The sequence below is a fragment of the Trichoderma virens genome (assembly GCF_000170995.1).
Source record: "Trichoderma virens Gv29-8 chromosome Unknown TRIVIscaffold_81, whole genome shotgun sequence".
Classification (NCBI taxonomy): domain Eukaryota; kingdom Fungi; phylum Ascomycota; class Sordariomycetes; order Hypocreales; family Hypocreaceae; genus Trichoderma; species Trichoderma virens.
Window position 1 is genome coordinate 122,347 of NW_014013668.1, and position 22,462 is coordinate 144,808.

The following is a 22,462-nucleotide window of genomic DNA, read 5'->3' on the forward strand; positions in this document are numbered from 1 at the left end:
CAACAAGGCAGGAGAAACGGGAGTACAGTAGCCTTTCGTTTGTTTGCCGTCCTATCCGCTATTTGCTTTGATGCCCTCAAACGCGCGCTGCCCGCTCTTTTTCCAATTTCCCCCCGTAGCCTCGCCCAACATCTCATACAAGCGCGCGTGAGTTTCGGTGGGGGCTGGAAATTACTCGGCGCATGTTTTTTTTTTTTTTTAAGCGAAGGCGAGGTCGACGTGGGGGAAACGGGCTCCCCTCGTCTCAGATGGTGGTGTCGAAGGTGGCATGAAGGATAGCTTTAGCCTTCCCAAGGTAGGGATGCTCGATATGGATGGTTATGACATGAGATCAGAGTCGGGAGTGACTATTCGGCACCCCACGTCAGCTGTTCGTAATGATGGCGGGTATCAGAGGAATATATGGATAGGAGTAGAAAATAGCGATAGCATCAGGCAAAAAGCGATAATAGCAGAAAGTACCTATAGCGAGAGTAGCAGAAAATAGCGATGGTAGCAGAAAATAGCGATAGTAGCAGAAAGTAGCGATAACAGCAAATACTCCAGGAACCGTGCATCTATCTAAGTAATGGTGATAAGGTTTCTATTATGCCATGGAGACGGTCAGAGATCTCATCAAGACAGCCACGAGCAGAAACTAGGCGGAGGAAAAGCGTGAAGAAATCCGCACGGCACTGACGAAGCAGATGGTCTCAGTGCTTCCTCAAGACGTCAAGATACAGCTGGGAATATTTGCTGGGATGACGAATGTTCCCTAAAATTTGTTACCAATAGAGAGGTCGCCTTTCACATTTCAGTGGCCATGATATTATCCATATTAGAGTCGATAAATGAGCCATCAGTGGATAAATAGCCACTGTATATCCAAGGTTTTTGGAGACTTCATGGCCCAGGTAATACTCTGCAGAGAAGAATATGTACCCTCTATGAGCAAGGGACAAAATGCGGGGAACCAAAAGCAAGAGCACAGGCCATTGTTGGAGTTGAGTTGAGCCCTACAAATGGAATCCAGAGCGCCTGGCGTTATCGATTAGGTGCTAGCCAGGGTCCATCTCTATAGCGCTTCAGCGCCCCAATAGCGCTCGCAGTTAGCGCTACAGCTAGCGGGTCTAGGCTCGGCTCTATGCGACGCCATCGCCAGGCCAGGCTTAGCCCCTGTCTCTGTCAATCGAACATGCTTGCAACATTTGAACTCAATCTGCCTCGATTCCATCCTCCTCGTCTAGCGCCACACCAACAAGGTCATGCAAGCAACATAAGCTTCACCACGCAACATGCCTCATTGGCGCATCCAGCAACTGGGTGCTCGTCATTGCCACAGGCCTCAGCCGCACAGCCGCACGAGATACCGCTAGTCTGAGGGTTTGCGGTTCCTCCCAGCTGCGTGTGAGAGGACGGCATGGCAATCAAGTGAGGCTGCAGTTGAAAATGGGCTGGTTATCCGTTTGCTCGCGGCTCTCTGCATATTCGTCCTACATGCTTCGTGCTCGTACGACTCCTGTTACACTGTAGGCATCGATGGCACTGCGACCATGCGTCTGCTAGATGCCAGAACGCTGGGGCTCGTCGACATCACCGACGATCGCGTCCCGCCTTATGCCATTCTGTCGCACACCTGGGGCGATGAGGAAATCACCATTCAGCAGCTGCGGCGCCTTGGCGGCTGTTCGCAGAGCACGTTGGCATCCCCCAAGACGCTGGACAAGAAGAGGAGGGCCACCGTCTTGAAAAAGGGCTACGTCAAGATCGTAGGCGCTGCCCAGCTGGCTGTTAGTCGAGGGCTCGACTACATTTGGGTAGACACTTGCTGCATCGACAAGACCAGCAGCGCCGAGCTGTCTGAGGCCATCAACTCCATGTATCTCTGGTACGAAAAGTCTGCCGAGTGCTACGCCTACCTCGCCGACGTCGAACCAGTCGCCGCTGCTGCGGATGCTGGTGAGTTCCACGACAGCCTGCGCCGCAGTCGCTGGTTCACAAGAGGATGGACGCTCCAAGAGCTTATTGCCCCAAAGATTGTCCTCTTTTACGCCAAGGATTGGAGCTTTCTAGGACAGAAACATGACCCGCCTGAATTCGCAGAGGCGATTAGCGAAATCACCAACATTGACGAAAATGTCTTGAATGGCAGGATAGACCCTCTCCAGCTGAGCGTGTCTGCTCGCATGGCTTGGGCATCCCATAGGAATACCACGAGGCTCGAGGACACTGCGTATTGCTTGATGGGTTTGTTTCAAGTCAACATGCCCCTTTTGTACGGCGAAGGGCGCCGTGCATTTACACGCCTTCAAGAGGAAATCATACAACGCACTGACGACCAGTCCATATTCGCCTGGAATTCCTTTGATGACCAAGACGAAGATCCGGATGCTCTTTTTGGCTTGCTCGCGCAATCCCCTGCCCAGTTCAAGCTTGCCGGCTCCTTGCAGGTTCTGCCGCCTTTGCCTGTGTATGCAAGTGCGCCGTCGGCTATGACGAACCAGGGTCTCCGCGTGCAGCTATATGTCCAGCAGCAGGTATTTGAGAACCAAGACACAATGGAAGAGGATTACTATGCAATTCTCGATTGCGTAAAGCGAGATGGAGACGTCTACCAGTGTCCCACTCTCTACCTGCGGCGGCTTTCCGAGGATCAGTACGCGAGGCTGAGGCCCAAGTCGCAGCACTTTATGCCTCCCCCGTCCACTCCGCTTCTGCCACAGGACGGCTATCGCTCGGTGTACGTCAGGCAACAGCCAGTGTACTTTTACCTTCCGCAGTTTAGGCTTTCTCCTTTCAATGTGGAATCAATTCTCGGCTCCTCCGATGGCGTTCAGTACCGACTGCTCGACAAACATCCCGCGCAGAACTGGAATTCGGCCACCATGACTCTCAAGGTGCAATACTCTCGTAAGCTGCAGGCCATGGGAATCTTTAGATTTCAGAGCGTCGATAAGGCGGATGACAAGGTGGATGTTGTAGTCGGCTTGCGTCGTTTGAACCCTATGGAATGGGAGGGATGGTGTTTCCAACTATCGTATCGCGACGTCTCCCTTGAACACACCTTTCATCAAGTCAACAACCGAATAGAAAAAATTACGTCCGGATCAAATAACAGCGAAATTACATCAAAAGCTCTTCGTGATTCGCTTGGGGAAGACTCTTCATTGACGAGCAGCGCGACAGTCGAGGGCGTCCAGCTTCAAGGACGTCTCTACATTTCCATCCAGGTGACACAGACAGCCGAGATTCTAACTGAGAAACGGGTATCTATAAAATCAAATGGGTCCATGCCACTGCTTAAATTCAACCGAATACTGAACTCCGCCTTTCTCGACTCGGGAGTGAGGGCGATGACGGAGATATACCATCTGGCTTCGAGCTTACCGTTTGCACCCGACGAAAACACTCCCTTCATGCGGATGGTACAGCCTGTTCGGTCGAGCTTGTTAGCAGACGGAGTCCGCGGCGATTTTCTGAAGCCCATCCGCGAATTCGTGAAATTTGTCAGGCATGAAAAACCGGCAAAAGAGTTGAGCCTCGCAGACCACCTGGCCTTGGCCTTGTTTGCTGGTGATGAAAAACAAGCCGAGGTACTTTTGAATTATAAAACGATAAATCTCGAGGCTCCAACCGCTGATGAACACGGGCTCGCACCGCTTCACTGGGCCGTCGTGGGTGGCTCCGCCAGCTGCATCAGGCTACTCCTTAAGAAGAGAGTCAATACCAAGAGGTTGACAAAGCGAGGCCTGTCGGCGATTCACGTCGCCGTGCTCTGCTACAATAAGGTCTGGGGTGATTTGGCCAGGCTCCAGGGTCCGCTGGAGCGCGAACGGCTTGCGGGCGCAAGGACGGAACACTTTTCCGAGACGCCATTGCACTTGGCCGCAGCTTTCACCCCCGACAACGAGCCTGGTATCGCATTCTTCAAGGAGCTGATGGACTGGAGCCTCGATTATACCGGATTGACGCCTAGAAATCTGTTTGACGAAACTCCGCTTCACCGTGCTGCCGCCGGAGACTGCGTAGGCGCCATTCAGGCTCTCGCTTACCACCGCTTTGTGGACAATGGAGATCAGTATGGCCGGACTCCTCTGTGGCACGCGGCTGCCGCAGGCGCCCGCCATGCCATTACGGCTCTAATTCGTTTGGGTGCATCTGTTAATTTGACGGATGATTTTGGAAGGAGTCCATTACATGCAGCTTCCAGGGGAGGACACTATGAAGCCGTCTCCCTGCTTCTTCAGCAAGGCGCAAGGACAGACACGGAGACTAGTGTCCTCAACCTGTTACCGATGGATCTTGCCGCCATGTTTGGATTCACCGAGTGCTTGAGGCGCCTTCTTGACCCGGACTGGCGAAAAGTCACCCAGGCCAATCTCGACAGATCACTTCAAATAGCGGCCTCGTTTGGGTGGTATGAATGTGTCGATTTGCTTTGCCAGCATGGTAATGCCAACCCATTCGTGACTTTTGAGAACTACCTGCAGCCCAAGGATGGCCATGCTGTTATCGTCAAGGAGGAGGCGGACGCTTATGCCGCTGCGCTTGCAGAGCGGCAGTTGCACATTGTTTACTTTTTCAATACCTCCGATAAGTGTAAACACCACCGACAACTCAGGTATCCTCCGGCAGACAACGCTACCGACAAACCGCCACCGCTGCCATCGTTCTATCCCCCTGCCGGCGCTGCGCCTCCATCCAGCATGCCTCGGCCTGCAACAGAATCAGCACCGGCTATTATGCCAGGAAGCGGACAACAGTATCAGTATGCGCCCCGACCAGTGGCAGAATCAGCGCCGGCTTTTGTACCAGGAAACACACAACAGCAATATCAGTACGGGCCTCAGCCTGCGGCAGGATCGGCACCAGCTGCTACACCAGGAAGTGGACAATATCAGTCTGCGCCCCGACCTTCAGCGGAATCCGCGCCGGCTTTTGTACCAGGAAAAACACAACAACAATATCAGTATGCGCCCCGACCTGCAGGGGAATCTGCGCCGGCCATGCCAGGAAGCGCACAATATCAATACCCGCCCCGGCCTCCAGTGGAATCGGCGCCGGCCGTTGTTCCAATTACCGCACCGCAGTATCAGCAAACGCCTATCTACAACAGCACGCCTTCTTACAGCAGCCCGGCCTATGTGAGCACGCCATATTCCCGCCATGAAAGTGCCCCTTCATCCTCGGCACCTCTGCAAGCCCCTGGGAAATATCAGTCTCCCGGTCGATATCAATCCGCCGCCAACTTGCCTGCCCGGCCAAGCTCCAACACTTACCCTGTCATGCCGCCCTCCCAATCCCAACGCCTCCAAGAGATGGTGAACCCATACGAGCCCTACCAGCCCCAAGTTTCAGGCCAGATACGTCCGGCAACCTATGCGTATTCATCAGCTCCAGCAGCAGCGGACACTGCCGGCCAGGGCTCGAGCGCCACTGCTCGGTTCACATCGGCCCCAGCGTACACGTCGCCTTACCAGACTTCGGAAGCCGTTGGACTGCCCCCCTCTTTGCCCCGTCAGCAACATCCTCTGACATCGGTGGTGAACGTCGTGGGCACAGTGACTTCGCCATCGCCGCCACCGGAGGAGAGTCTTGTGAAGAGAGATTCTAAAGTAGAGTCGAGTGGGATAATGGACATGCTCAAGGGGAGAAGGCAATGAGGCTTGTTTGGATGTGGCTTTTTCTTCTTCTTGGATGTTTATAATGATGTAATGAGGATACACAATGTAATGCTTTGGTTTTTTTCATACCTCTATTAGTTTCTATGCTTTATACAGTGAATAAATAGATACACCTATTTAAGCTGAAAAAAGTTTCATATATGTAGCTTTTCCAGTTAGTTACTCTTCATCACAAAGTCTCATTTCATAATAAACCAGCAGTTCCATTAAATTGCATTTCACATAGCTTCAAAACGTTCAGTATGCGTATCAAGTATCTTGATCTAGAAATCTATGTATTGCCTTGCGTGGACATGAAACCTCGCGCGTTCAATCTAACACACGCAGGTCTCAACTCTCAAAAAGGGAGCTATCAAAGTCGATCTGGCCAAAACCATGGCCATTTGGCATCTGTTCAATCAAACTAAAATCATGAATAGACACCCCATCGATTCAACGCCGGCAACAAGACTTTTTTTCGCTTTCCTCCGAAAACTTTTACCTCGGGCACCCATTTCTTTTTGTTGCCATGCTAACGAATGAGCAAACAATACGCGTGCCATACCCTCTTCATAGATCTCAATCAAATGCGCATGCATATATGCATGTCTGATTTACGCAGGCCACCCAACAGGAGGCCATCTCTGCTTGTATCCCCGTCTCCGGCATCAATGCCTGAGACCGCAATCTATCTGTAAATGTAAAACTACATGCTGAACTTTTCAGGTGCGATTCCATTAATGGTGATTAGGCTTTGTCGATAAAAAATGCACTTTTGTCAAATGTCATAAAATCAAGGCTGTACTGTCGATGCCGCGAAAATATAATGATTGGCGACTGGGGCATGAAAAAAAAAATGCCTCTCAAGTCGCCGTGCTTTTTTCCCTTCCTTTTTTGATAAATCAATTCGATTTTTGTTTGGCAGACAAGACAAGTTCTTCAGGAATCCATTTGCGTATCCTATGCTCTTCCTCTTCCATGAGGAGTCGGTCGGCATTTGGAATGCAATTCGTTGGATTCTTGTCCAAAGCTGTGACTCCTGCATTTCGTTGCTAATACGAAGCAGATTCGGATACGTCTTGCGCCTCGTTTCTTCGTTGCGTCGTCATAAAGCGATACCAGTCGGTGTTGGGTAATCGCAGCTCTTATGCCAAATGGCATTGACGGCTTTGATGCTGTTGCCGTGATATCCATATTCAAGCATAGAATACGGCGGTGACAAGCAATGCCTAGAGCGGCACGCCTCTTCAAAGCGGTGACAAGTACAATCCACTCCGTAAACAGCATCAAGCACGTCATGAGATTGCCGGTTTGCAGAGCATGAAGAGTGGCAAAACATGGCCAGTACTGCAAAAAGTACCACGTGGCAGCTTGCCTTGCTCTGCAATCGGCGTCAAAGAGTATTGTACACTAATGGCTCTGAGACTAATTGAAGATGGACGCAGCCTCGAGAATTTTTAGAAACGCAGAGTTTTGGATAAGATAGTCGTTGTGGCCGTTGTTTTCCAGTGCTCCCTTGGAAGGTTCTCGCAGGCCGCAGCCTTGCATCTGGGCAATGATGTGGGCAGCAGCATCACAGGACATAGTCTGGGGCGCTTCAAAGTCGACATCCCTCGGTGAGGGTGCGTTGAGGTTACTTGAGCTGGGAGTCACGGGCCCTGTAGAGTCGTCCGAGGTGATTGTGCCGTCAGAATCGTGGCCAGAGGCGCTCTGCTGCATGCTGGCACTGGCCAGAACAGCCAGCTTGTCGACATGGGCATGCTCCGGGAAGAGCGTCGCCACGGTGGACGAGCGTCCCAGGGCAGCAATGGACTCAGCAGTGGCAATCTTGGCGGCGTAGTGCTCGGCCTCGCTGGCGTCCTGGCCCTTGAAGGACTGCAAAAAGTTCTCCACGGCGTCGACGGTGATGCCGTTGTGGGCGAGCAGCAGCCTGAGGCGCGAGTTCTCAATGGCCACCTCGCGGGCGGCCTGCTGCATCTCGAGCGTTGCGGCAACGCCCTTGGTCTCAAAGTCCTGCAGCTTCCTCTGCATGCCCTCGACGTATTCTTTCCGGCGGGCCCGCGACCGACGCTGGTTTTCTCTGATGCGGATGGCTGCAGCACTGGACTTGGCTGAGCTGTCGGTTTCCTGCTACATGATTGCGGGTTAATTGGAGTGCTTGTGGGCATTTGCAAGGCAAAAAGACGCAGAATGTGGGAAAATGCAATTGGTGAAAATTTGGTGACATGCTGCCAAAAAACTAGGTGGGCGTGGGGGTGTGTGTGGTTGTCAGCAAAGTGTCTAGTAAAAAGACACAACTCACCTTGGCTCTAGGCATGATGGGAAAAAAGAAAAAGGCCAATTCGGAAAGAGAGATAAATAGACGAAAAGAAAGAAAAGAGAAGAGGAAATAAAAACACAGGTTGCAAACTGTCACAGCGAAAACCTGGTGGCGGATCCAACGAACAAGAAGTTGGTTAGAGAAGAAGGAAGAAGGACGGGCGAGCAAGGCGAAAGATTTTTGTCAGCAGTCGCGTGCGCGCTTCGTTTCTTATTACACACTCATTCTCGCATCGTCTGCACTGCAGCAGCAACGACACCGAGAAAAAAAAAATCTGTCACTACTAAAGCTGGCAGCTCCACCGCCGTGGCCCCAATTACGGAGCCGCACTTGCGACAAAACGGGCAATAAAGTCTGCAGACTATTAGCTGTGCGTCATTCTGTGTGCTGTGCTGCAACTCGGGGGATTATTGACAGTAGGAAGTAGTAGCAATTAAAAGGTAGGTAGTTGAGCCAGATGTGTGTATGTGAGTGTGTGAGAGAGTGTGCATGTAGTATCGTTGTCTCTATTCCTCCGAGGCAATTCATCTCGTCCTCTCCTCTCCTCTCTCTCTCTCTCTCTCCTAGCCCAGTCGTGGGCCCCCGAGACTATTTGCCTCTCCCATGTTTCATCATAATAAAAAGAATAAAAAAAGAATAAAAAAAGAAAACACTAAAAGAATAAAAGAAAAAGAAAAATCATCCATTGGCCTCGCTTTTTGCAACTCCACCACGCCGTCCCTGAAAAAAGAACAAAAAAATGGGAAAGAAAAAGTAAAACCCCCCCCAAAAAAACAGCCGCTAGCGTTGTCACCGAAACAGCCTATTCCGCGTCCTTGTTGAAAATCTCTCCACCCCGGTTCCCTGCTGGGCGTGCCACAACTGTTGCACTCCTACGCCTCGGCTCTCGTGGCACAGTTTATAACGCCTCCAGGCCTCTCGCAAGTGGTCTGGTCGAAGTGGGCCTCTCCGGAGATCAGGCTCTTCGTCGTTTTCGGCTTCGTCGGTCGGTGGCGGTGGTGTAGCCTCATCGCTCTGCTTCTCTCCAGCGACAATCCATTCGGCTTGGACGTTTCGTGCTCCCTCAATGATTTCTCCAGCAAAGAGCTTGGCCACTGCTTTTACGGCGGTAGCCACCATCTGAGGCACTGACTGCGAGACGGTTGCATTGACAACCTAGAATACCCAGTTTGTCAGTTCATGACTTGTCCACTCATCATCAAAAATCTCAAGTCTCATCGGGAAAGCTTACCCTCTTGACAACCGCATCCGACAGCTTGGCCGCTCGCCAAAACTCGTACCGATCATACTGCAGCGGATCAAACGCCTCCACGAGCATAGCCCTCAATCTTATTTCTTCTTGCTTCTGCTCCTGTGTCCGCGCAACCGCATCCTCCAGCGCCATCTCGGCCTTGTCGTCATCCTCATCGTCCTCCAGCTCCTTATCACCGCCCTGCCCGCTCGCCGTCGTCGCCGCCTTGCCTCCTACCAAACTTGGCGTCTTCTCCGCTGCGTCATCCCCCTTGGTGTTCTTCGCTTTCCTACCGCGCTTCTTCCTGGGGGCGCCGCTCGTCGTCGCGCTCACCACACTGCCGCTAACATGGGATGTGGCATCGACCGATGGCGATCTGGGAAACGGCGAGCCTGCTTCTGGCGGGAACGACGTCTGCCGCAGGGGGTGAATCGGTGGTTGTGAGATGACGGAGCTCTTCCTGCGCTTCCCAGGCGGCATGTTCATGTCCATCGTCGACGACCGCTTCTTGCTGGGAATCTGCACCGGCGATGGATAGGGAGGCGATGTAGCCAATGGCGACGTGGCATAGGGAGGAGACGCCATATTCGCGGTGGGTGATGCTGTGATTCTGTGGAGATGCGCTGATGATGCCGATGGTAGCCCAACTTGCCGTGACGAAGCACGCGTAGGGAATTGTAGATGCGTCGGCTTGCGGGATGTCACGTGATGAAGAGCTCCGCTGCTTTATGCAATCCGGCTAAGCCATATCGGGATTAGCAGCGCATAGATCTCTTCCAATCCCAATATTGCTTGACCTCGTTACCTTTCGAATCCAATCTGAGCACTGTAAAATAAAAATCTCCGAAATCAACTGCAAAGGCTTCGATGATTAAGCAAAACAAGATATTCTTTTGGTTTATTTTTTTTCTCTTCTCTCTCACCCGGCAACATTAAGTCTTGCCATTTATTTCCCCCCATACATGTCTCCTCTGCTAGACAAACCGCAACTAAAACTATCGAGTCGTAAAACTGAAAAAGAAAGAAAAGACTGAAAGAAAAGAAGAAAGAAGAAAGAAAAACAATTATTTGCACACACACGTACACATATTCTCTCCCCTCAAGTGCAGTGGCTTCCCCTCCAAAAGATAAAAGTATTCCATCCGGGCCCTCTTTAAATGCGCCCATGTCGTCAAAGAGAAAGCAGAAGAAGAAGACACGCCGCGTCCTGGTATTACAAGCATACACATGGTCCTTTCCGGTTGGTACCAATTACCAAAAACTCCCAGATCCTCCCGATAATAAAAAGAAAAAGCACACATTAAAAAGAAGAAACAAAACAAAGGGTCCTCAGTCGCAGCACGACCAACCTTTTTTTTTTGTCGTTTCTTCCATTTCCCAAGAACAAACCAAGCTACTCTCCGTCCAACATCGCATCCAACCCATTCCTCTCGCTTTCTAATAAGTCTGCTGTGACGTTTCCGTTCGTCATCGTGGTATCCTTCTTCTTTTGATCTTCGTCTTCGTCTTGATTCGTCATCTCTTTAAACATTTGGTCAACCTTGCCGTCGTCGTGCTTCATGTTTTCGTCCAAGTCAGCGGGAGTCATGGACCGTCCGTGCTCACTCATGGATCTTTGTCTGCTACTCCAATCTGATCCCCATACCCCTTCGGCCTGGTCTCTCCCCAGCTCAGAGCGAGTAAACATTCCAAGGCCCTTGTTCTTCTCCGCATCGTCCTGGCCACGCGTAAACCGCTCCTCAAGTGACATGCTTGAGTCATCACCCGCCAAGTGCAGGCCACCAGCGCGCAGGAAACTGGGATGCAAGTTACTCTCTGCTTCAGCGGACCCCAGCTTGATACCACCGCTTTCCGAAGGCGATTCAGACTTTTCATCTGCATGCCCGTGCGAATTAGCAGAGATGCTTGGAGTTGTTGAATGGGACGCGCGAGAGAAGTAAGCCTGCGGTCCGTATGCTGCATTGTGTGGATTGGGCACGCTGGGCATAGCCGTTGGCGCCTGAGCCGCTGCCGCTGCCGCCTCCGCATTCGCTGCTTTCCGTCGCAAGCTATTCGCCTTGCCTTTTGCGTGCTCCGGGAGGTCGTCTGGATTATCGACTCCGTATTCCACCAGCATCTTCTGGAGCTTCGTGGGGCGAGGTTTGCGCGTGCTCAAAGAGACCTGCAGAATTGGCGGTGGCTCTGGCGCGACCGGACACCACTTGTGAAGCTCTTGACGGAAGAAGTTGGTCTCGTATGATAGCAGAATCTCTGCGCCCTCAAGTTTCCGGAGGAAAAATCGCTGGGTTTCAGCCTCGGCTTCCGTCGAAAGAAGAGGGTTGCAGTACTGGGCAATCTTGTCTCTAAAGTTTTGTGCGTTATCTATTATCGACCGAAGAACCTCTTCCTCTTCCGGTTGGAAGGGTAAGCCTGGTATCTCGTCGGCAAGAGAAATGAGATCTTCCAGCTTGGGCCGAGATGCATCGCGAGGAATCTTCATTCTCCAGTCACATATCGGGCAAGTATATTTGTCATCTTCCTTTACTTTGCCACGGGCAATCTTTAGGCATTTGTAGTGGTACCTGGTTATATCAGCGCGTGCTCCTCCTTCTGAATCGCGTGTATTCCAAACTTACCATTCGTGGCACAACTCGCACTCAATCATCATACCGGCTTCGATTTTTCTGCAGATACAGAATACCTGCCTCGATCGTGGATCTTCCCACCGATTTCCTCCCGCCTCTGGGCTGGCTTCTCTCGAAACGGGCTCTCCAGGAAGGCGGGGGGTGTCGTGATCCGTATCGAAGCAGTCAGTGTTCCGCTCAAGGACATGTTCTAAATGGCTTTTGAGAATATGCAATGGTGCATTAGACTTCCCAAAGAGCTTTTTGCCCCTTCGCATCCAGTCCTCATGACGCTTTCTCTCATTCTCCAGGTCGACAGTGCCGGTGGGTTTCGAGTTGAGGTCATCCAGCTTCCTCGTGATTTCGACAACTTCGGAGTACTTGGGCCGCTTTCTGTAATCGGGGTCGCGGCACCGATCGGTAAGGTCGATGATCTGGCGGTGCGCCTCACGCTGCTTGTGGAGTATCTGGTCGACTGCAGCCAGCGTCTCGCGAGAGACGGGGAGAGCATTGGCTTGTACCTGGGCCGTGAGTGCCTCCAACTGAGGATAGTGGACAAACTCGGCATGGGTAAGTTCTCTAGCCTTTGCCTCCCAGGCTTGGCCCGCCTGCAATTTGTCGCAGTAGTACTTTAGGTGATCATTGTAGCTAGGGATCTCTAGCCGCTTCCCTTCTTCAATGATTTCTTGCACTTCTGCCAACAGCAAAAACTGGCCACGGCTTGTCCTGGCTTTCTCGTTCCAGCGCAATTCTTCGAGTCTCCGACACAAGGCCTCCAGCTCCGGGGTGTCTATGTTAAAGCCACGTCCCTCTTCAATCAACTCCTCAATCGCTCCGATGGGATGGGCGATATTTTGTTTGAGAATGGTGGTGGCGTTATCCTGGAACTGCTTCACAGCGGCTGCCCGCTCTTGAAGCTGTGCTATCTCGGGGCAATCGAAGCCAATGTGCTCTGCTTCCGTAAGCAGGCGGTGGATGTTGCTTACGTGGCGCGACTCTTTGTCTTTGTCCTTGTCCTTGTCCTTCTGATCATTATTGGCACTTCCACGACGCCCGTTACTTTGCCAGACTTTCTCGTTTTTGCGGCGATTCTGCTGCTTTCGGACAATGTAGTTGGTGGCTTCTTCGACCCAGTCGTTACATTTGTCCACAAATTCCCTCAGAATAGGAAGAGAAGTCAGTTCATAGGGGATCTTCTCGCCTTCGTGCAAAAGTGTCCGAAGAGTTTTAAGCGAGGGAGTAGCTTCCTCCTCGAGGAGCTTTTCATATTTTTCCTCCCAAGCTTCGGGTGTGCGAGCTTTTTCAGAAACTTTTTGATATATCGATATCATGTCATCATCGGTTTTCCGATAGATGAGCGTATGCTCCTCGCCCCTCAACCGCTTCTCTTCTGGCATATCGCAACAGGCATGTGTTCCCGCATGGAAAATGCACAGGATTTTCCCTGAACGATGGCACTTGAAGCGAGACAGATATGCAAAGGCCTTGCAGTAGCTGCAGCACTGCTCCTCTTCATCCTGAACATCGCTATCGTCGATCTTAAAGGTAAGCGGGCAGGAGTCTTCGCTTCCTCCGAGGACTTGGCATCTATGAGGAGACGCCTCGGTATGCTTCGTAAGGAACTCTTCTCTCTGTACTCGCTCACGGTGGCTTATGCGATCAAGAGCTGGTGCCAGCCATTTTGCCGTTTGAATGGTAAGGCCCGAAGACACGCTGCCTTCTGCAGCCGTCCATAAGAGCTCGTCGTGAGAAAAGCATGGCTGCCGGCGGAATAGCTGTAGTCTCTCAACTCCAGCCTGTCCGAACTTCTCCCAATCGCAGGGGGCAAAGTTGACAGCCTCATTGAAGTTGAAGCCATGGTTGAAGCCAGCATGATAGGCCTGAGGGAACGTAATGACAAACTGGCCTGCCCTCTGATCCAAGGCGTAGACGCGCACGCCTGCCTTTTTCAGCTGCTCTGGCGTGAGAAGTGTAACCAACTGGAAGAGCAAATCCGGCTGGGTCTCAAACAGCTCGGGCACAGCCTCCTTCATGGCCGTTTCAAACTTCTCGGCATCTTCTCCAGGTATGCCATACCACGTTTTGGTCGCGCCCAGGTGTTGGTAGTTGGCTGAATAGGCATAGTGGTCTTCATTGTGCCAACAAAACGTTGAAAAGATCATGCCAACATACACCCAAGGCACGGTCATGCCTGAGATGTCAGACTTGATGTGTCTAAAGAGGCTGTCTTGGTGGAAGGGCAGAACATTGAGATTCCATGGATCAGTGGCGTACGGGTTATTCGGATGCTTTTCGACGGTAGGGAAGCCCGAGCCGTGTGTGGTGCAGTGGATGTCAGCACCGTATTCAACTTCGACAGTCTCTTCCAAGTCTGCCACCAGGCGCCAGAATTCGCTTTCGACATCTTCTTCAGTGACCGGCCTATGGCAATGAAGAGTCTCGTCAAAGGGCATCTTTTGCTCAAAATAGCCCTGCTTGAAATCGTTTGCTTTTTGTTGAAACTGTTTCAGCGAATACAAGCCGCCCTCTTCGAACCCAAACTGGCCGTCTCCCACCAAGCACCGCGGGCAGTTCCACTCGGCCTCGGGCTTTCGCTTTAGCGGGGGGTCAAGGCAAGGGCCGTGGTACGCATGGTCACAAGATTCGCAAACAAGCAGAGGTCCGCCGTCCTCACCGCGTCCACAATTCTCGCACTTGTTTCCGGCAGCAGTGCCTTCTTCCCGGGGAATTCTGGGGACAGAGGGGCGAAACACGGTCATGTGCGAACCGGCCACTGTAGGCACGTTATCCTTCTTGAGGCGCTTGCTGCGCCGGCTGGCCATATCAGCGTCATCCTTATCGGTATCCCCTTCCTTCTTGATTGAGTCTGCTGGGCTGCCGACGCTCAATTGCCGTTTCAGTGCAACAGCGGAGCCGAGCCCCGATGGCCGAGCTTCGGGGGTATTTCTTGTAGAAGTGGAGGGGCTGTCGTATCGCTTAGAGTCTGGGGTGTAACTCTTGCTATCACCATTGGTGGAACGGTTGACGCTGGTGAAGCCCGAATTGACTGCAGTGAAGCCGCCGTTGGTGTTGATGGCTGTAAATCCAGAGGTGGGTCCTGCTGAGGTGGGAGCAGGCGGCGCATCGGCCATGGGGGTGTCTCGATCCATCTCTCTTTTACCAGCGACGCTGCTCTGGAGGGCATCCGATGCTTGTCGGGCAGGTGAGGCTCCTCGGGCGCTGCTCGGGGTGTTGACTGAAGATCGCTTCACGGGCGTCGGTGCGGGGCTCGGTGTTAAAGGGCCGCCATACTCTTGTTCAAGTTGCTGGTGAACTCCAGGTTTTGCCAGTCGCAGATAGTCTTCGTAAGGGCAAAGCCATCGCTGGAACGAGTTCTTGAGCGACGTGGACAAGGACGACATGATCTTGCCGCTGTAGCCAAGATCTCTTCCAATCTCGGCCCATTTCTTCAACTTACACACTTTATCGAATCCACCTCTAGATTCGACGGCTTTCTTCAGGCGATAAAGGTCGAGGGGCTTTTTGTCGACATATGGCAGACGATGTAGATTGTTCCCCTGCTGTTTGTGAAACTTGGCAAGGCCATCTAAATAGGTAAGATTGGCCCTTGTACCTAAATGAAGAAGAAAAAATTAATAAGCAAATTCCGATGTTTTTATTTTTATTTTTTATTTTTTTGTTATTTTATTTTTATACGACTCCCTCCTTGTGGGAGTAGAAGGGGGGGTTCTGCTCTGCAAGGTAAAGACTTACTGCCTTCCACAGAGTTCAATTCTTGCTTGCGAGTGCGAAAGTGGAATTTCTGTCGACTTGGTCAGCAAATTGTACCGCCAGGCACGTCACTAGACGCCATGTCGGCGCAACAGCACATACTTCAGTGTCAATTGCAAATTCGGGGTTCCATGAATCGGGTGGAATAATTTTGCAGATGCCATACTGAGATGCTTCGGAGGTAATTTTTTGGATATATTGCAGCGGGTCACGCCATTCGTATTCTGTCGGGCAGTAGGTTGGGGCTTCTGATATGCCGTGTGGTCGTGTTTTCTTCTTGAGCGGCTCCCGCACCGCCGTGGGCTGGCCGCGTCTCTCGACCGAGGTCAGATCCAATGGCGCGCTGACCATGGAGCTCAGTGGCACGGGTGGATTCGTAGGATGATAGCCGTTGGAGTTGACCTTGTGCTTCGGCTTCGAGGATGAGGGGACCGCGGACGCCCCAATCGCAGGCGAGCTGCGCGAACTGACATTGGCACTTCCGGAGGCGGCAGCGGCTGCGCTGAGCGAGGCAATCGGTGCCATGGCGCAAACGGATTCCGGCTCCGAGATGTCGGAGAGTCACGGGCGTGGTTGAGAGCAGGCGCAGGCGTCGTTGTCGTTCGGTATAGACAGGGAGGAGGCAGCCAAACAGGCTCATATGAAGAGACACCTATCGTGGAGGCTCAATCCGCATGGCATCATGTATGCGAGGGACCATGCGTCTCGGGCCGGGGCAAGTCGAGACGTGATGGAAAAGCGGCCGCGGCGGTTCTTGTCTGGGCCGGCACAGCAGAGAAACAAAAGAAAAGGTGGCGTCTCGACTATCGGAGTATAAGCATGAGCATTCGGTGTTGCAGAAGAAACGGGATGTAAAACAAAAGTGGTCAAGGACGGGCAGCTGGAACATGGAACATGGCGCAACTAACACGAAGGGCAGTGCAGTGGGAAAGACAGAGACGCAGACATACATACAGGGCTGGGCCTTGTCCTTGTTTTATTTGGTCAAAGGTGCAACGTATTGAAAAGAGAAAAGACGGGCAGAGGGCCAAGGGAGCCGCAGAATCAGAAGCCAGCGAGTTTCTGCGAGTCTCGTTGGCCCTTTGGGTGGTGCAGATGCCGGAGCGAGATTGGATTTAGAGAGTGGGCGGAAGCGCACGAGTGGAATGGGTCGAGGCTTCCGGCGTGAAGGTGCGCAGGACGTTCCTGGCAGAGCAGCAGAGGGACGGGGTCAGAGCGACCGACAGGTACCTGCTGCAGAGCGGTCCTCCGAAGTACAGGTACGGGGCGAGCTGTACTAAGTACCTGTGCAGGCCTTGTACAGGCGCGGCTGCTGCTGCTGGCGGATGCCTGTGGGCGACCTGTGGGCGGGACTTGTACCTGGGTACGGCGCTGGGAGGATTCTGGCGCCGGCGACTAGCGTGTGCGCGAAGTATCGGGGACTTGTGCTCGCAGCTGGACTGCACTTGCCCTGCCAGGAGCTGTGCGCTGCAGCCAGCCAGGTGGTCTGTGTGGGTGGATCCACATCGGCGGCAGCCAATGGGTGGCTGCTGATTCGATGGACCCCGGGCGTTTTTAACTGGGCAAGTACCGCCGCTACGCCGTATGCAGCCTATCGCTGTGCGTTTGGACTTATGCGCGTGGTACGGGGTACTTTGGAGGACATTTCTGCGCTGTTAAAGGCGCTGCACCGGTGGTGGGTTTGCAGGTAGCGTTCTTGTGTCTCAGCCCGCAGCCACAGGCACTCTATCCTATTGCGTGCATGTACTCGGTACCTCCCTTGGCCGTCCCGCTGCGTACCTTGATACATTGAAAATGGAGCCGGTCATGATGCAACCTGAAGCTGCTGCTGGGAGAGGCTCTACGGTACAGTAAAGCGGTACCTGTACATGCCGCACCTTGTGCAGCTTTTTCCCTGTGCGGACGATCCGGTCGTCTCTTCCTCTCGGGTCTGCTGCAGTGCTCCCACCGGGGCCCCCGATTGAGAGGCATCAGCCGGATCGCACAGGGGGTCCAGGTACTTCTACTTGCATGCACTACAGCACAGCACATGTCCTATACAGGTAACCTGTGCCATGCGTTGATTGCTGCACGTATACATGTGATGCGATGCATATGAGCAATGCTCAAGCGCGAGGCAGCTCTGCTGGAATAGCGAGCGTCATCCAAGGCCGGCTTTTTTTTTTTTTTTTACCTTTTTTTGCCTCTTTTTTTTATTTTTTCTGCGGCGTTGCCAATAGCGGCCGCGCCACGGATACATGTATTTCGCACAAGCAAAAGTTGACAGCCCCACCCCAGACGACATCCGGCTCTTGTCGCACTACCAGCTTGCAAAATGGCCAATTTGCGTTTGCTCCCGCCTTATGCCCGCGTCTGGAAGCAAATGGACGCAATGCAGGCTGTACTTTGTACATTGGCCTTGCTGACTGTGGGTTCGACTCGCATTGCACCCTTTGTTGCCATGTCGCTCCGTCAATTTCTCTTCCAAGGCTACTTTAGGACTTGGAGCTGCTTCGCTTCATAACAAACTTCCTCTGTGAGTTTGACGTTGCTTCGACGGCTGGCAGACCACAGCAGCCACGTCGTTGACCAACCGCAAAAACAAAACGCGATGCCTCCATGCATGTACGAGTACGCAGCCAGAAAAGAGAGAGGGAGAGGGAGAGCGCAGAAAAAAAAAAACCCGTGTCGCGCCGAGTCAGCCATGTACTCTCAATATCCGCAGCCAACCCTGCAAGCCGTCCGATGCTGCGCGTATTTTCGCATTGATGCGTCCAAACGCAGCCGAAACCCCCAGTCCGTCCAGCCGGAAAATCATTGTCGCGCCCTGCCTGTGCCAGTCGAGTCCAGCTTGTAGCGCAGAAAAATAGCCGATGGTTTGCTGACCATGCCCATATTTTTTTTCTCTCTCTCCCTCTCTCTCCAGCCAAGAGGCAAATCTGATATGAGTGGTTGCACCGACAAGGGTCAGGCCCGTGGTGGCCAGTGCCGAGCCAATCACGCGTCGGTGAGGTTGAACGGGCGTGTCCACAATTAGCAGCTGGCTGAGCAGCCTCGTGCGGGAGCCAGAAGGATTTGATGATGTGCAGCTCGTAATCAAAGGATTGAGGCCTGTATCACGCATCTCACATCTTACCTGAGAATATAGTGGCCTGTTGTTCTACCGCGCGCTGGAACCCCAGATTCGGGGCTTGTGCTTCGTTGCAGCGTCTTTTGCACGCGCCTTGCAAAGCTCCGAAAGCCCAGATTACCGAGTCTTTGGTGCGCTGCCCCCACTGAGCCGGTGCCGTCATCACCCCACCATCACCAGATCAGTCCTGGTCTAGATACAGTGCTGTGTACCTACTTGTAACTCGTATATTGCCAGATGCCGAACCTACGCCGCAATAGCTAAACTAAACAGCGGTTTGGCTTTTGCCGTACTTGAAATCAATTTTGAGAGAGCCAATAGTACTCTTATCATCACTATTACACATCCATGATAGCAAATACATGTATGGATATAAATGGAATATAGTCTAGCCGTCTGTAGCCAATGAATCACGCGCAGGATATGCACAACTCTATCTGCACTACAGAGCCTCACCCGACGAATCTAGTAAATCTTAATCACTAACAGCAAAGAATCCAAACATCCATCAGTGGGTGCTTATACTTTCCTCCACATGCGCCGAATCCCAAGAAGCCCCGGAAAACCCCTCCAATTGGCGCCCACTCACCATCACGAGTCCTTCTTCGCCCGCCTCTTCTTCTTCAGCAGCTTCTCCACCTCTTTTGCTCCACGCGTCCGCAGACTCAGCTCCTTCATCATGTCTCCCCATCGTATCTCACCGCTGCATGCCGGGCATTTGCAGCTGGTGGGAATAATGGCCCCGGGCTCATCATCACCCAGGGCGTGCTTGCTCCAGCAGTCGACGTGTCCCATTGCCTCGCAGCCGTCGTTGGGGCACATTGCGTATAAACCTTGGTCAGGTTGCATTTCTTTACTGCAGTGAATGCAGTTGCCTTGCCTCTCAAACGATACCACGTTGTGTGCCTTCTCGATATACTCCTTCATCGGAGAGTAATCCAACGCCAGGGAGTGAATCCCCCAAGATGTCGTCGATGAGTCCTCTGCAGGCGGACCAAAATCGGTCAAAATCTTCAGACTCGACGCAACGGGAGTCTTGCTTGTTTCGCCCCAACCCTTCCAGGCTTTGTGGGCGGACTGGTTAAAGAAATGCAGGTTCAATGGCCACTTTGAAAAACTTGAAACACTCGTAAGAAGGTGAAGATTAGGTATGATAGACTTGAGGCTGTGTGGCGCTCGTCTCGGCATGCCATTCCGTTTCCGCTGCGTGGCCACCGTAATGCGCTCTTCGTTTGGGATATGAAGAGTAAGGTGAGGATTGTTTAGAGCCCATCTTGCCATCTTCATGTCAGCGCACGACGCCAACCAGTTGTTTAGGGGCGGTTGGGACCTACTCAAACTTGAGGGCTGCCGTCGAGCTTGGGAACCCAGAGACCAACATAATCATCTCCCAGGGACGAAGACTATCGCGTGACGTTCGCACCGCGCCACCTTTGGCCTCGCCATTGTGCTGCTTCAATCGCCTGGGCGGATTTGGCGTGGATCCAATGTATATCGATGCAGGCCTCACCGTTGAGCGCAAGACATAAACAACATATAGGGCCGGTAGAGGTTTGAGAAGGCCTGACATGCCTATGCTTGCTCACCGCATGGAAGTCTAGGATGCTTCATCGATATCGGTGCCGATGTTGGACATGCTATTACAAACAGTCGAAGCATGAACAAGAGAAAACGTCTCCCGGAACGCGCCGAGATATTTCATTCTTGATGATGCCTAATTCGATGTATGACTAAGCAATTCCGCCAGCCAGAGACAACAGCGAACAACTGAAATCCTGTGCACTCAAAATCCAAGAGGGTCAAATAGGTAAGGTAGACAATAAGTTGGTAGTCTTTATATACTCTGGTTATAGCATCCAATTCCTTCAATTAACTCTAATTACCTACAATATCAAGCAAGTTTGTTCCCTACGCGTCCGAATAGCCATATCCACAAACTCCCAAACTATGTATGATACATGAACCGTTCAAAGCAAGCCCTGCTTCTGTAAATCGTAGTATACCTTCTCTGGCATAACGTTTCCTTCGCCGTCCTCCATCTGAATGACGCTGCCGTCGTCAATCTTGCCCCTCTTCTTCTCTTTCTGCATCTTTTCCCAGAGCCTCATGGCTTCGTCAATCCCCGTGATGTCTCGGAAGAGACTGGTGTTGGCAATGCCCAGGCACTTCAGGCCGTACACGTGGCGTGCCTCGTTAAAGTGCTTATCAAAGGCACGTCGGCCCATGTAGACAAAGTTTCCACAGATTTCGCACGGGAATTCCACGCCCAGTCCGTGTAACCGGTACAGCCAAAAGGGAATGGGCTTTCCATCCCAGGCCAGAGGGAGCTTGAGAGGGTTGTAAATCTTTTCCTCGCCGTCCTCGCCTTCACCGTCTCCTTCATCCATCGGCTCGTGGCGGGTATCAGACACGTTGAGGAGGTTATCGAGTTCCTGCTGACGCTCACGTTCTGTCATTCCTTGCTTGCGTTCAACGTTGACGCGGGTATCGCCTCGCTCAGTGCTCATGGCACTGGCCAACCGCTTGACTCTGTGCTCGCGTTCTGCTACGGCTCGCTCTTTTAGTCTGGTTGGGGAGACGACCCCCTTGCCATTTGCCGATGGCTTCGATTCTTCTTGTCGCTGGCTTCGTTGCTCCGCGGCTTTGATATGCTTTCGTCCATTGAGGTGATTCTTGTATACATTTTCGTTGGAAAATTCTTTCTCGCAGTCATCGCACCATATGGCGTCTCCCGTGCGCTGCTTAGTTGACGTCGCTTGCTCAAGAGTCCACCCCTCCACTTCGTCCTTGGTCCAAGCCTCATCAAACTCCTGGTCGAACGACTGCACAATCTTGTCTACATTCTCCAAAGGCCGTGTTCGTCGCATGAAAGACTCGAGATAGCCGCTTAAATCTCCGACATATTGGAAATACTGATCAGTCAGCTTCTCATTCCGCTTTACGCCCGCAAAGCCCGGCGCAAAGTTGTCAAACAGCTCGAGATACTGTAGATAGCTCAAGCGCTTTACGTTTGGCAGGTTGAGAAAGGACTCGTGGCAAGTATTCAGGTCAAAGAATCTTCCGTAGGCCTCCTCTCCTGAGAAAAGAGAGTCGACAATGGAGGGCAAGGCTTCTGATGGATCGCCATGTCTCGACACCTTGTATCGCTGCTCTGAGTTCTCCGCCTGCTCATTGGGGTATCTTGCGTGATGATCTCGAACGTCCTTCCACTGACGGTAAAACTCCTCGAATGGATCTCCAGTGCCGATTTGTTGGATCTCTTGAGCCCTGCTGCCAGATTCGTCCCCGTAGATGTTCAGTAGGTTCTGGGACTGGGCCTGGATCTGATCCAAGAGCTGTGCAACTTCGTGGTCGCGGTTGAGACGGTCGCGAATCTAAATCAACAGCATTCGTCAGACATCGTCCGGAATAGAAACTAAATCACAGTTTGAGGTGCTCACATGCTTGGGGTCCTCGCGGATACGGTCCGCAATGCCCTGTTCAAGGCGCTCTAGGTCCTCGTGTATGTACCGCTGCTCTTCTAGGACCAACATTCTGTCAGGCCGTGATGCGAAAAGGAATAAGTGGCAGAAGAGAGAAGAAGATTGTCGGCGCGATACCAAGAGGAAATCGCTGCGCTCAACCAATGCATGAGGTAGCATTCAGGTACTCCATAAAAAAACACCAAGCAGGTCGCGTTTTGAGAAGAACTGGGGGGCAAAAGCGTCTTATCGGTTTTGCCGGGGTGTTTCCGACGCCAGAAACGTTATCGATCGGTCCAAAAGTTTTGGAGCAAGATCCCCAACT

The 22,462-nt window shown here is 52.4% G+C and overlaps 7 protein-coding genes across 7 annotated transcripts; 2 read left to right on the forward strand and 5 right to left on the reverse strand.

The window, feature by feature from the left end:
• Positions 1–1,532: 1,532 nt before the first annotated feature.
• On the forward strand, positions 1,533–2,516 carry TRIVIDRAFT_155528 (uncharacterized protein; the record flags this gene model as incomplete). Its single annotated transcript, XM_014098725.1, has 2 exons — positions 1,533–1,678; positions 1,715–2,516. Coding segments are annotated over 2 exons (948 nt in total), but the record flags the coding sequence as incomplete, so codon positions are not given.
• A 21-nt stretch (positions 2,517–2,537) lies between these two features.
• On the forward strand, positions 2,538–5,642 carry TRIVIDRAFT_68584 (uncharacterized protein; the record flags this gene model as incomplete). Its single annotated transcript, XM_014098726.1, has 1 exon — positions 2,538–5,642. The coding sequence occupies one exon, from the start codon at positions 2,538–2,540 to the stop codon at positions 5,640–5,642; it is 3,105 nt and encodes a 1,034-aa protein (XP_013954201.1).
• A 1,857-nt stretch (positions 5,643–7,499) lies between these two features.
• Positions 7,500–7,724, reverse strand: TRIVIDRAFT_9717 (uncharacterized protein; the record flags this gene model as incomplete). The annotated part of the gene is made up of 1 exon (XM_014098680.1): positions 7,500–7,724. A coding segment is annotated over one exon (225 nt), but the record flags the coding sequence as incomplete, so codon positions are not given.
• A 1,027-nt stretch (positions 7,725–8,751) lies between these two features.
• On the reverse strand, positions 8,752–9,778 carry TRIVIDRAFT_129257 (uncharacterized protein; the record flags this gene model as incomplete). The annotated part of the gene is made up of 2 exons (XM_014098727.2): positions 8,752–9,117; positions 9,194–9,778. 2 exons carry the CDS (start codon positions 9,776–9,778, stop codon positions 8,752–8,754), a joined length of 951 nt encoding a protein of 316 aa, XP_013954202.1.
• Positions 9,779–10,586: 808 nt separating this feature from the next.
• On the reverse strand, positions 10,587–16,092 carry TRIVIDRAFT_47924 (uncharacterized protein; the record flags this gene model as incomplete). Its single annotated transcript, XM_014098728.1, has 4 exons — positions 10,587–11,754; positions 11,809–15,158; positions 15,258–15,314; positions 15,640–16,092. 4 exons carry the CDS (start codon positions 16,090–16,092, stop codon positions 10,587–10,589), a joined length of 5,028 nt encoding a protein of 1,675 aa, XP_013954203.1.
• Positions 16,093–19,040: 2,948 nt separating this feature from the next.
• TRIVIDRAFT_77206 (uncharacterized protein) lies at positions 19,041–20,324 on the reverse strand (the record flags this gene model as incomplete). The annotated part of the gene is made up of 2 exons (XM_014098729.1): positions 19,041–19,949; positions 20,011–20,324. 2 exons carry the CDS (start codon positions 20,244–20,246, stop codon positions 19,268–19,270), a joined length of 918 nt encoding a protein of 305 aa, XP_013954204.1.
• A 201-nt stretch (positions 20,325–20,525) lies between these two features.
• On the reverse strand, positions 20,526–22,293 carry TRIVIDRAFT_89866 (uncharacterized protein; the record flags this gene model as incomplete). The annotated part of the gene is made up of 2 exons (XM_014098730.1): positions 20,526–22,050; positions 22,117–22,293. The coding sequence occupies 2 exons, from the start codon at positions 22,207–22,209 to the stop codon at positions 20,644–20,646; spliced, it is 1,500 nt and encodes a 499-aa protein (XP_013954205.1).
• Positions 22,294–22,462: the final 169 nt, after the last annotated feature.